At 40.2% G+C, this 12,831-nt stretch overlaps 1 protein-coding gene across 1 annotated transcript in view; it reads right to left on the bottom strand.

Moving 5' to 3' along the window:
• Positions 1-5,435: 5,435 nt before the first annotated feature.
• eprs1 (glutamyl-prolyl-tRNA synthetase 1) overlaps positions 5,436-12,831 on the bottom strand; it is a 77,729-nt gene continuing 70,333 nt past the window's right edge. The window contains exons 23-34 of the mRNA XM_060934205.1: positions 10,743-10,794; positions 10,424-10,633; positions 10,267-10,339; positions 10,097-10,176; positions 7,666-7,767; positions 7,417-7,572; positions 7,064-7,261; positions 6,807-6,980; positions 6,561-6,721; positions 6,312-6,390; positions 6,109-6,173; positions 5,436-5,990 (exon numbers count right to left, since the gene is read on the bottom strand). Of these exons, the coding sequence (XP_060790188.1) occupies positions 5,840-5,990; positions 6,109-6,173; positions 6,312-6,390; positions 6,561-6,721; positions 6,807-6,980; positions 7,064-7,261; positions 7,417-7,572; positions 7,666-7,767; positions 10,097-10,176; positions 10,267-10,339; positions 10,424-10,633; positions 10,743-10,794 (1,501 nt within the window). The 3' untranslated portion in view covers positions 5,436-5,839. The remainder of the gene's footprint in view (positions 5,991-6,108; positions 6,174-6,311; positions 6,391-6,560; positions 6,722-6,806; positions 6,981-7,063; positions 7,262-7,416; positions 7,573-7,665; positions 7,768-10,096; positions 10,177-10,266; positions 10,340-10,423; positions 10,634-10,742; positions 10,795-12,831) is intronic.

Below are 12,831 nucleotides of genomic sequence, written 5' to 3'. Positions count from 1 at the left end.
CAAGCAGGAGGAGCAAATGACGAGCACAAATCCATCTCTCTTTTTCTCTCTCTCACACCTAGCCCAGGTATGTGAATAGTCAGTCCCTTACTTAGCTTCAATGACATTTTTGAAATAGCATTACATACGGTGGACCCACCCAATCCATTATGGGAGATGTGTCTATTTCCAGAAACAGAAACATCCATCCATCCATCATCTGTAGCCACTTATCCTGTTCTACAGGGTCACAGGCAAACTGGAGCCTATCCCAGCTGACTATGGGTGAGAGGCGGGGTACACCCTGGACAAGTCGCCAGGTCATCACAGGACTGACAAACAACCATTCACACCTATGGTCAATTTAGAGCCACCAATTAGTCTAACCTGCATGTCTTTGGACTGTGGGGGAAACCGGAGCACCCGGAGGAAACCCACACGGACACGGGGAGAACATGCAAACTCCGCACAGAAAGGCCCTCGCCGGCTGCTGGGCTCAAACCCAGGACCTTCTTGCTGTGAGGTGACAGTGCTAACCACTACACCACCATGCCACCCAGAAACAGAAACATTTGTTTTGAAAATGTTTTGAGCAATCTGATTAGATTTTAAAATGATTATTCATTCTTTCAACTTCACTAATTGCTTCATACTGTCAGGATGGTGGTGGATCTGGAGCTTGTTCTGGGAACACTGTGTATGAGGCAGGAACACACCATGGATAGGATGCCAGTCCATCGCAGGACACCATTTCACACACATTCATGACTAGAGTAGGTAGTCCAACTAGATTATTTGGCCAAAAGTTTGTGGACACCTGACCACTGCATCTACGTGTGAGCCTTCTTTAAACTGTTGCCACATAATTGAAACCACACAATTGTATACACTGCAAAAAATTGAAAACTGAATTTGAGGAGCAAATTACTTATACTGCTGCATGGACAGATATTTTTACTTGATAATCTTAGAATAAATTGGTTGTAATCTAAAACTAGGTTTAATAATCTCAGAATTGGTGTCTTGTATTCTTCTAATAGGAAATACTAGATCATTTCATCTATTTTCAAGATATTTTCACTTACTAAGATATAATTTTTTGCAGTATAGGATGTCTTTGCATGTATGTAGCATTACATTTTCTAGCACAAAAATGCTTCTGTGCATAATGCTAGGTCCATGAAGACATGATTTATTTGCCAAGGTTGGACAGAGCCCTGACCTCAACCCCACTGAACACCTTTGGAATAAATAGGAGCGCCAACTTGCCCCAGGCCTCCTCAACTGACATCAGTGTCTGACCTCAATAATGCTCTTGTGGCAGAATAGACACAAATCTCCACAGCCATACTTCAAAATATACTGGAAAGTCTGAAAAGTTTATTGAAAAGTAAACTGAAATGTATATGGATACCTGACCATCAGACTCATACGGGCTTGTTGAACATCCCATTCCAAAAGGCTTGGTACACAACTGGTGTTCCAATTTATGCTGAAGATGTTCAGTGGGGTTGAGATCAGGGATCTGTGCAGGGGAGCATTTCCCTTCTCGCCTGTCATGGATTTTGTGCATTTAGATCCCAAAACAGGAAGAAAGACAGGCCCAAAGAGAAGCCGAGACACATCACAGAAACAGAACAATGAGGGCTCTTAGGAGACTTTGTGAAGACAACCAGCACAAGCTTGTGGAGATCAGGGATTCACTGCAAAGAGCTCCATACCGCCAGCGAATTCTTAGGCTAAAGAAATTGAAGCTTTGTCTGCTCAACTGTATTCTGTGAACTTTGTGTCTCATACTGAAACCTCTGTGGAGCTGGAGAATCCCCCTACACCTGCAGCTTCCAGGGACTAAAGAACAGAGTATCTCAAAAAACAGAGTGTTTCAGAGAACAGCCTCTTGCCTGTAAACAAACTGAGGGATTATGGGTAAAGAAATATATTTAGCCTACCTTGCATAAGAAGAAATATATTTAGTCTTTTTTGCAAAAGATCCACTCATCCATAACTGCTTATCTTGTGCAGGGTCGCGGGCAAGCTGGAGCCTATCCCAGCTGACTATGAGCGCAAGGCAGGGTACACCCTGGACAAGTCACCAGGTCATCGCAGGGCTGACACACAGAGACAAGCAACCATTCACACTCACATTCAGTCAATTTAGAGCCACCAATTAGCCTAACCTGCATGTCTTTGAACTGTGGGGGAAACCCACGCAAACACGGGGAGAACATGCAAACTCCACACAGAAAGGCCCCTGTTGGTCACTGGGCTTGAACCCAGAACCTTCTTGCTGTGAGGCAATAGTGCTAACCACTATACTATGGTGCCACCTTTTGCAAAAGATGTTAAAGTTAAAATTCCTTTTTATAGACACTTGCTGATGTCATAAGGATGTACTTTATGATTTATTTTTGACTTGGCTCATTAACTATAAAAGACGCATGGTAAACTCCAGTACATTTTGGGTTGCCAAGGGGTTTAGGATGCTTAGAACGCTGGTTCTTATAATCCGCATTTTTTAAACAAGTGATGTGTGGGGAGAGTGACGTCCTTTATAATGTTTTTGGCCCTTCTAACACAGCGAGTATTGTGTAGCAGATCCAAAGATGTCAACTCAGTGCCAACAATGTCCTGTGCTGTTTTCACAACACGCTGGTCGGTTACGTTAAGGCAAAGTGTTGAATAATGTTGCTTTAAAACAGCTATGTTGACATTCCTTGAGTGAACTGAAAAGTATTTGAATCATCAACTGGGCAGCATGGTGGTGTAGTGGTTAGCACTGTCGCCTCACAGCAAGAAGGTTCTGGGTTTGAGCCCAGTGGCCATCGGAGGCCTTTCTGTATGGAGTTTGCATGTTCTCCCCATGTCTGTGTGGGTTTTCTCTGGGTGCTCAGGTTTCCCCACAGTTCAAAGACATGCAGGTTAGACTAATTGGTGGCTCTAAATTGATTGTGAGTGTGAATGGTTGTTTGTCTCCATGTGTCAGCCCTGGACGATCTGGCGACTTGTCCAGGGTGTACCCCACCTCTTGCCCATAGTCAGCTGGGATAGGCTCCAGCTTGCCCGTGACCCTGCATTGGATAAGCAGTTACAGATAATGGATGGATGAATTGTCAACCTTCTGTGTTTACACAAATACTTGAACTGGATTTGAATTTCTCATTCATCTCATCTCATTATCTCTAGCCGCTTTATCCTGTTCTACAGGGTTGCAGGCAAGCTGGAGCCTATCCCCGCTGACTACGGGTGAAAGGCGGGGTACACCCTGGACAAGTCGCCAGGTCATCACAGGGCTAAAATATATAGCTATGAAGCAATTTTATGTAGTTTCAATTACAATAAGGAATTTTGGGACAAGGTGAGAAATGCTGCTGGAAAACAAAATCATGTGGTCACTCACAGTTCTAAAACATGATTGGGTATTTTAAACAGAACAATCCAAACGAGGTATATAAAAAAAATGTCAAGGCATGAGTTTGTGTGCACTCTGAGGACCCAGTCGTTATGGGAAACACCTGATACTGATTTGAGCGCAATCAGCACGCACCGATCTGGACGCTGTTTTCACAAACGCTTTGCGAAGTATTATCACTGTGATGTTTGTTGCTAGCTATGTTTATAACGCTGTTTAAATACCCTGCTTTTGTTTTTTTATATCACGCCTGCTAATAAACACTTTTCCTGCACTTAGATCCATCTACCGTCATCTACCTTGTAGTGTCCTGTTCCCCAGATCTTTAACCTAGCCATGTATAAAAAGTTGTACTTCTCCATGCTCTTTCAGGTTTTCATCTGTTTGTCCATGTAGAATGATGTCTGCAGCACCAGATAGTTTGAGATGTTGGGGAACTCAACAGATGGATAATTTTCCAACTCGTAGGAAAAATCCTTCTTTGTTAACATGTAAGGATCTAATTCCATTGAGTGGTTTCTATATCCACTTCTTTTGAGTGTACTTCTTGGTTTTAATAACTTGCTTGTTTGCTGTACACAAACATGGCAATAAGTTCTTGTGTTAATTGACCGGACTCCACTTTGGATCATTAATCCCTTTTGACTGAGAATGCCCTGCATGTATGGTTTTATGTTGGCTTCTGGCACATCCATACAGTTATAAATACAATACTTACAATTAAAAAGTTTATTTTTATTGCATTTATTTAATTCCTGGGCTCCCATCTGTAACAGGGCATGATGTTGCATTCCGTTAATATACTTACAGTAGATTATTAGATTCTAATAGAATAGATGAGACAAAATAATTCGGGATCTTTTTTAACGGGCCCGACTCATAAGTATGAATAGATGGGCCTCGAAGCAGAAAAGGTTGAGAACTCCTGGTTTAAAACATTCTTCTCATTTTCTCTAAAACAGATGCTGGTAAAAACAATTCCATCTGGATACATATGTGCACCAATGAAAACTGCCTCTCACTTAATGATTAAATAATTAATTCAATTAACGAATTAAGTGTACTGGCTCCTGTTCCTTATAAATTATGTGACATGTGAGGCCCTGAGAACAAACAGTCACTAAAAGAGGTCATTGTTGAAGAATGGAGAAAGATTGATGTTGCAAAATGTCACCAACTTGTTCATTCCATGCCTAGAAGACTTGGTGCTGTCATTAAAAATCATTGGAGGCCATACAAAGTACTAGATGTAGTAGTTTTTGTTGTGGGGTGTACTCATTTTTTGCACCACCCTAATTTGAGTAAAACTGAAAAAAAAAAAAGTGTAATCCAAGTTATATTACTAACCTTACTTTCACATAAGTTAAACAGATGTTATATTAAACTTCGTCTTGTCAACATTTTGGAAATTCTGTTCATTGAGATATTGTTTAAAATGTTACTTTTCAAAGGGGGTGGACTCATTTACGCTGAGCACTGTAGTACACTGAAATGTGGGTAAACCACATCTTCTCCAATCCAATACATTGAAAATAAGTAGGCTAATATATTAAGGTTCACAACAGGAGGACCTATTATTAACTACAGAAAGTTGTCTACTTGAACAATTTATCCTACAAATCATACCAGCCTTGAACCATGAACCCTCCATATGTAGCTTACTTAAATAAATTCCCACTCTACTGGTTGCACCCTAGAAACATTTTGATGTGAAAGGATGTCAGAAAGTTTGTCTTTACTCGACAGACAGAACCATATCTGATATCCTCTGCTTTGTGCACAGGAGCATGGTCATGCTTGGAACACATTTGGGTCCCTTAGCTCCTGTTAACAGAAATCTTAGACCTACTGCACACAAAGACATTCTAGACAATTATTTGGTTTCAATTTTGCAGCAACGGTCTGGGGAAGGCCCACATATGGGTGTGATGGTCAAGTTCCCACATACTTGGGACCACATAATGTATGCATGAATACAAGGTATTCACCTGGTCAACATTTTAAAGCATAAAAGAAAAAAACAACACTGAAATCAGGCCACAAAACAAACAGGAAAAAAAGGATCCCTTTATTATAGACAAGCTTAATGTTTTATGAATCACCTGAATGATACAGATGAGAAAACCCAAAAACAAAGATATAGACGGTTTTATATTTCAGTACAGGTTTAAATCACAGAGACCAGTCAAGAATCTCTGCCTCAACATCTGACAGCAGAACAGTATGCATGTATGGTCTATGCCTCACACAAATAGGTCCTGAGAGTTACCAGACCGAAAATCAGTGAAGATCTTTACTCAGAGACAAGCAGATGGCTCCAGCATGGCTAGGGGTTCATGTAAAAGGAACAATGGTTTTCTAAAATTCATGATGGTAAATGTCAATTTTAAGATGCTTTAGACTCTAATTTGGCATGGACTCAGGTAGACAGGTTTTAAAGAAACCTGTCTCTTAATAACTGCGACCAAATAAGGTGTAGTACTGGGCTGGCTCGTTGCCGCTGACGCACATCTGGCCTGGCTGGAGGGTCTTTAGTGGTTGGAAGGGTATACACAAACTCTTGGCTCCCATTGAAGGTGCACCTGGCTCCAGATCCTGATCCCTATGAGCAGAAAACAGAAATACTCTTAATGCTAATTAGGCCAGATACAATATGTTCTCCATGACATAATGGGATAATAACTAAATATGCTTGAGATTAGGTAATGATAGTCTCTTACTTTGCAGTGATCTTCTTTATCCAGTCCTCACAGTCAATGCCTCCACAGAATGGGATCTGCACAATCTGTGAACCATTGATAAAAAAAAAAAAAAACAACAACATCATGCTGTTGGTGTACACTGCTTAATTTTGGCCATTGCTTTTCCATAAATTAGACAACAGACACAGCTCAGCTTTGTCACAGCTGAATGAAATGCGCACCTTTCCCTGGTCCAGCTCTTTCTGGAACTGCTCCAGAGTGTCAACTGCCACCATGTGTGTTTTCAGATCAACAGATGCCCTTGAATAGTACACAGGTTATTATTATTATTTTTTTTTTTACTATAAGAACATTGTCATAGGAGTCTATAGGACCTATTGCTCTTAATATAAAATGGTAGAAGCATGCATGATAATACACAGATGTGTTCTTGTAATCAGTTGTACGTTTATGTACACAAGAGCGTGTACCGTTTGTAGAGGTTGTCCTGGATCTCCTCGAGCAGGTGTTTAATTTTCTTTTCGAGCTCCCCATCCGGAAGGACGATCTTCTCTCCTGTGTCTCTCCTCACTGCCACGCATTGGTTCTGCTTCAGATCCTTAGGTCCAACCTCCAAGCGAATTGGCACACCCTGGATTCAAGAAATAAAACATTTATAGAATTATTACATTAACTCAGAGGAGTACTGAAAATGTTGAGGATCACCTAAAGTTTACCTTCAGCTCCCAGTGATTGAACTTCCAGCCAGGTGAGTAGTTGTCACGAAGGTCAGATTTCACCCTGATCTCTGCTTTTTGTAGCCTGGAGAGATACTTGGAGCACTGAGCCAGCAGAAGCTCTTTCTCAGCCTCAGGCAGAGAGACTGTGATACCACAGGGAATGATCACCACCTGAAAAAAAAAAAAGAAACATGAACATGCAAGAAACTTCAGAATTACTGACAGAAACTTCACGGACTTTGAGTAGTTTGTACCTGCAGACAGGCCACTCTGGGTGGCAGCACCAGGCCCATATTGTCTCCATGCACCATGGTCAGGACACCAATGGTGCGTGTGGTTATACCCCATGAGTTCTGATAGGCCAGCTGTTTCTCACCAGGCTTCTTCGGGTCTTCAAACATGATCTCAAACATCTTCGAAAAGTTCTGGCCAAGGTGATGTGATGTGGCACCCTGCGAGAACACATAGCAACAGATTTAACTTCAGGTTCGCTCCTCACTAACTCTGAGCTTTTCATTTAAGAACAGATAACATTCATCTTATTTCAAAAAGGACAAGTGTATAATTTTCATGTGCAAGTAATGTTACCAGAAGAGTGAGCACTGACCTGAATGGCTCTTCCACTGGCTGAGATATAGGCCTCTATGGTTGTAGTGTAGTCTCCTCCTGCAAACTTCTCTTTCTCCGTTTTCCTGCCTTTAACCACAGGAATGGCCATGAGCTCCTCGTACACCCGTGCATACAAGTCCAAAATCTGTAGAACCTGTTCTGACAAACACACACATACATGCACGCACTGAAGTAGGTTTTAATTTACAAAATGTAACTGCAGTAGCACAACAGACTCATGTTTAACCTCCTCTGCAGCCTCCTCCTTGGTGGCGAAGGCCGTGTGTCCCTCCTGCCAGAGGAACTCTCTGGTCCTGAGGAAGGGCTGGGGGTGCTTGAACTCCCACCTCTAAGCAAGAGAAATTGAAAGAGTTAACATCCTGATTTTAGTGTAGACCAGCGTATAGAGCTCAAGTATCAAATCAGAATAGTCTTATTAAACTCGATTAAACAAATTAAACCATGGCATTATGTACAATTTTTCAACTTTATCAGTGGTCTAGCCAGTTTATTTTACCAGGGTGCAACACTCTGCCCTCCAGAACTTACGCCATGCCCAAATTTACATCTACTCTTACTCATAAAAGTGCCCTTGACATACATTTCGCTACAGAAATAAAAGTGTGCCTTCACGAGTATTCATGAATGATGCGGACTTCCAGTGAAAGTAACGCATGTTGACCAATCACAGCACATTATTAGCGTGGGTCATAGCCATGCTCTGTCTTATTAGCGGCACTCCCTGATTTTTATATATATATATATATATATATATATATATATATATATATATATATATATATTAGTGCTGTCAAGCGATTAAAATATTTAATCGCGATTAATGTTGCGACAGTCATAGTTAACTCGCGATTAATCGCAATTTAATGGCACATTTTTGTCACATAAAAAAACCATTGTAATTCTCTTATCAGCATAAAAAAGTGAATGGGCTTGCTTTGTACCAATGTTTTTTTTTTTTTATTGCAAAGCATAACACGTCTTGACACAGCCACTGCAAAGTGAAACCTAAGCCGAACACCGGAGCGGGGCTAGCAAGAGAACCATGAGTGAAATGATCTACTGTTTGAGTTAGTCTCTAATCAGAGAGACAGGTTACACAGTGACCGTAGGCTTGACATGCTTGATTATAATATAAAGTACACTATTATATTAAGTTTAAGTTGTTCATTGATAAATATTGTATTGAATCTGATCTTTACTGTTTCAGCTCACTTAACACATTTTGTACTTTTACACTTTCTGCCTGTTGATGCGTCGCGCTGTCCAATCAGAGGCGGCCAAATTTGCATATTACAGGAAGGATTTCTGGGATAGCATTGAGTTTACAGTTCAGAGGGATCTGGCTTCTTTAGACGCTGTCTTCTTAAAACTGAATGAATATTTAAAAAGAGCCAAATGAGCCAGTCTTTTGAACGGCTCTTTTCAAAGAACGGATCACAAAGATGCGGATCCCATCAAAGAGCCATAAATCCCATCTCTACTAGTGCGCCCTGCCCACGCTGGTTCTTTGGGGAGGGCAGAGGACTCTGGCTGTGCGGGGCATTACAGTCTAGCTGCTATCGGGTTTTTTTTTGCAAAGTCTTTGTTCCAAGTTCCTGGCAGTTTCAAAAGCTTATGAAAAACCTACATCATGTCACAGAGCGTTAATCTCGCGATAAAAAAAAAAAAAAAAAAATTATCGCCGTTAAAATTGAATCAAGTTAACGCGTTAATAACGCGACATTTTTGACAGCACATATATATATATATATATATATATATATATATATATATATATATATATATATATATAAAAAAGGATTATTTGCTAATGCATTTTACAGAAAATATTCATGACAGTTTCAGTTTTTCTTCACACATTTCCAAGCTCAGATGCTGGGGGAAAAAATAAAACTCATAAGATCCAGTGGTTTTGGTGGGATTCCCTGATGCATGCGTTTATCCAGGTCACTAACAAAATGAATTTTGAGTGTTTTTGCTACTTGTTATTTTTGTACTTATAAGCTTGGTACTAAAATACTTCTAACTTGCTTTCTTACAATCACAACAATACAACAGAATAAATGTCCAAAATGGTTATGGCATGTTAACACTTGTGATATCACTGTGGGCACCCTGCCCTTTTGAAAAGGTAGCTGGAACACTGTTTATTATACTGTTAATTAATAATTTTTTGCGTAAAACATCCCATTTAAATACTTAATTCAAGATATTGATAGCATTAACTCGGAGGGAACATCATAATTCCAAGGTCATGAAATGTATTTCTTGACTCCTCGGTTTAATACTCCTGTGTGTTTGAGTAGTTCACCCCTAACTTCATCAAATCTATTCTCTATTTCAGCCAGTTTCATTTCTACAAATCATACCTGATGCACCTGATTATATTTTAACTGAACAGAATTTAACTCAAGTTTGAACTGCATTGTAAACTAAAAAAGGTAGCGGTTTTGACGCTATTTGAACCTCAAGCAATTTAATGTGATCTGGTCGTCAAAGCCAGACCGAGCACAGAGAGAGATGCATCCTTGCACAGGCGGAAGAACATTTTAAAAGACTCATCGTGGATTTTCCTGCCATTTATTTAAAATGAGTACACGCGTGTTCACATGTTTCATGCTTTTATGTTTAATGGAACAATTGTGCTTTCAACTCACCACAACATTACACCACTGGTTGAGCTTTATTGGCAGATCTCTGTGAGACTGGACCCATTTAGCATAGGCAGGGTACATTACTGGGGAGGGGGAAAAAAGCCACAATAAAACCCTGAAAAACACTACACCAAAGCGTTCTGTTTGATGGTATACTAGATCATGTGCCTCACCTGTCTCACTAGTGGGACGCACAGCAATAGGCTCTGCAAGTTCAGTCTTCCCTGATCTCGTCACCCATGCAACCTGGACAAGGAAGAGGTCAGAATGTCGGACTTTTTCTCTAAAATGCCTCCTGAAATTTCAGACTTTTAGAAATCTGATCCACACCTCAGGAGCAAAGTCAGCGATGTGAGTCTTCTCCTTCTCCAGAGCTGCTTGAGAAACAAACATGGGGAAATAGCAGTTCTCCACTCCGAGCTTCTTGATTTCCCAGTCAAAGAATTCTTTAATACTCTCCCAGATCGCATAGGACCATGGCCTCAGCACGTAACAACCACTAACATCATAATACTCAATCATCTCAGCCTTGGTAATCACCTGGAGACACAACAGAACCTAGTTAAGCATGTAGATGTCAAACATTTTATTTCTGCATGAGAACACCCATCTGTAAATGACATAGAATATAAAACACAGAGCACAGTACCTGAGAGTACCACTCAGCCAGATTTTCCTCTTTCCTTGCCTCAAGCCCTAACCTAAAGCATAATAAGGAAGAAAACGTGAGCTTCCTAATTAACATAGCACAAGCAAGAGATGAGTAGCACAAATCACCCCTACATTTTGTGTTACATAGGGCAGAAACATAATGCTCTTTAGGAGGCTTGACAGCACGCCACTGCACTGACAAACCTCCCATACGTTTGCATGGGAGAACAGCATGTTTTGTTTGGCCTTTAAAAGACATTTAAAAAAAAAGTTTCATCTACATACAACCAGTGTTGATTCAAGAATAAATAACATTTACAGAACATATTGTTAAATTTTGTGCCGTGTTGTGATGAGCTTTTACTTTAAGCATTTAACGTTGTATGATGCAATACGCCAAATTCACGGGTGCCGCCATCTTGGGTTTTTATTTAGTGATATTCGTCACTGGTCTGTGTGTTTTGCTGTTGCTTCCAGCTCGCTCACTGTTGGTTCAATCAGCTTAAAACTCATGATTTTCACCTAGTGGTCGAATCTCTCACGTTGACTCATTTTTCCAATAAAATCGGCTGAACGCTTTGCTGCCTAGTGCCTGCGAAAGATCAGATCACAGAGGAAAATTTTGTATCCTTCCTAAAAAAACAAAAAAACAAAAAACCCTCAATCAATGCTTTTCCTATTTTTTTTTATCCCATGGAGAAAAAACGAGGTGGTGTATAAATATCAGTAATACTGTTTTGAAGAGAATTAACAAAAAGTGTGATCCTCTTATACACAGCGCATTTGAGCACCACCATTATTAGTCATGCTTGGTGTCCACAATTTAAAATGAGCATACCTGCTAAACTCTGGCTTTTATGTTTAAAGGCAAAGGATGCACCAATTTCATTGATGTATTACTTTTAAGCCTTCTAGGTGCATAATTGTGATGTACAAGAAGGAGCCTTTATCTGTAATTCTTACCCTGATGCTCAAAACCCGAAATCTCTTCATTTTTGGCCTGTTAAATTTCTGAATTTCTCTCATGAATGGAAATGGAAAATGATTACTGGTTTGTGACTGGGGCAACGGACAGAAATGGAAATTTTATTTAAAAACCACTGGATTTTCAAATGTTCATTACTTTTTTTTTGGACAACATTAAGCAAGTTTTCAATTCAGATCTTCACACTCTTTAATTTGATACATTACACAACACTATGACAACTACTTTAAACAAGAGTGCTCCGAGAGCACAATATCCCCCGCTGGCAAATATGTGTATGCTATAAGGCCATAACTTGTAAAATGCAACGGAATTGAACGAAAATGCAATATGCGCATTACCGACATATAACAAAGAATCCTGTCAAGTTTTGTGAAATTCCTCCAAAAATTGAGAGAGAGGAGTTGATTTCAGAAGGTGAGCACCCTTCCCGGGACGGACATTGCCACAACATAATCCCCTTCTGGCCTTTCGGCCAGCGAGGGATAAAAATGACGTCTCATTGCTCTCTTTATTCATATCTCTTTTGTGCTTTTATTACTGAGGAATTACATGTAATTGACGTGTCTTTTGGACAAATTAAAATATTTGCAAAATTTGGCTAATTCTAGAAAACTTTAGGTTTTACCCATAATGCTTTGAAAGCAGGGCAGCTTTTGCAGATTTTATATAACAGTTTAAAAAAAAAAAAAGAAAAAAAAAAAAGGGTACACACACACACACACACACACACACACTATATTGCCAAAAGTATTTGCTCACCCATCCAAATGATCGGAATCAGGTGTTCCAATCACTTCCATGGCCACAGGTGTATAATAAAATCAAGCACCTAGGCATGAAGACTGTTTTTACAGTTTGGAGCTGGCCCCTTCCTCTTCCAACATGACTGTGCACCAGTGCACAAAGCAAGGTCCATAAAGACATGGATGACAGAGTCTGGTGTGGATGAACTTGATTGGCCTGCACAGAGTCCCGACCTCAACCCGATAGAACACCTTTGGGATGAATTAGAGCGGAGACTGAGAGCCAGGCCTTCTCGTCCAACATCAGTGTGACCTCACAAATGCGCTTCTGGAATAATGGTCAAAAATTCCCATAA

The sequence above is a fragment of the Neoarius graeffei genome, chromosome 11 (genome assembly GCF_027579695.1).
Source record: "Neoarius graeffei isolate fNeoGra1 chromosome 11, fNeoGra1.pri, whole genome shotgun sequence".
In the NCBI taxonomy this organism is placed as follows: domain Eukaryota; kingdom Metazoa; phylum Chordata; class Actinopteri; order Siluriformes; family Ariidae; genus Neoarius; species Neoarius graeffei.
This window is presented reverse-complemented; position numbering and strand designations above follow the sequence as displayed.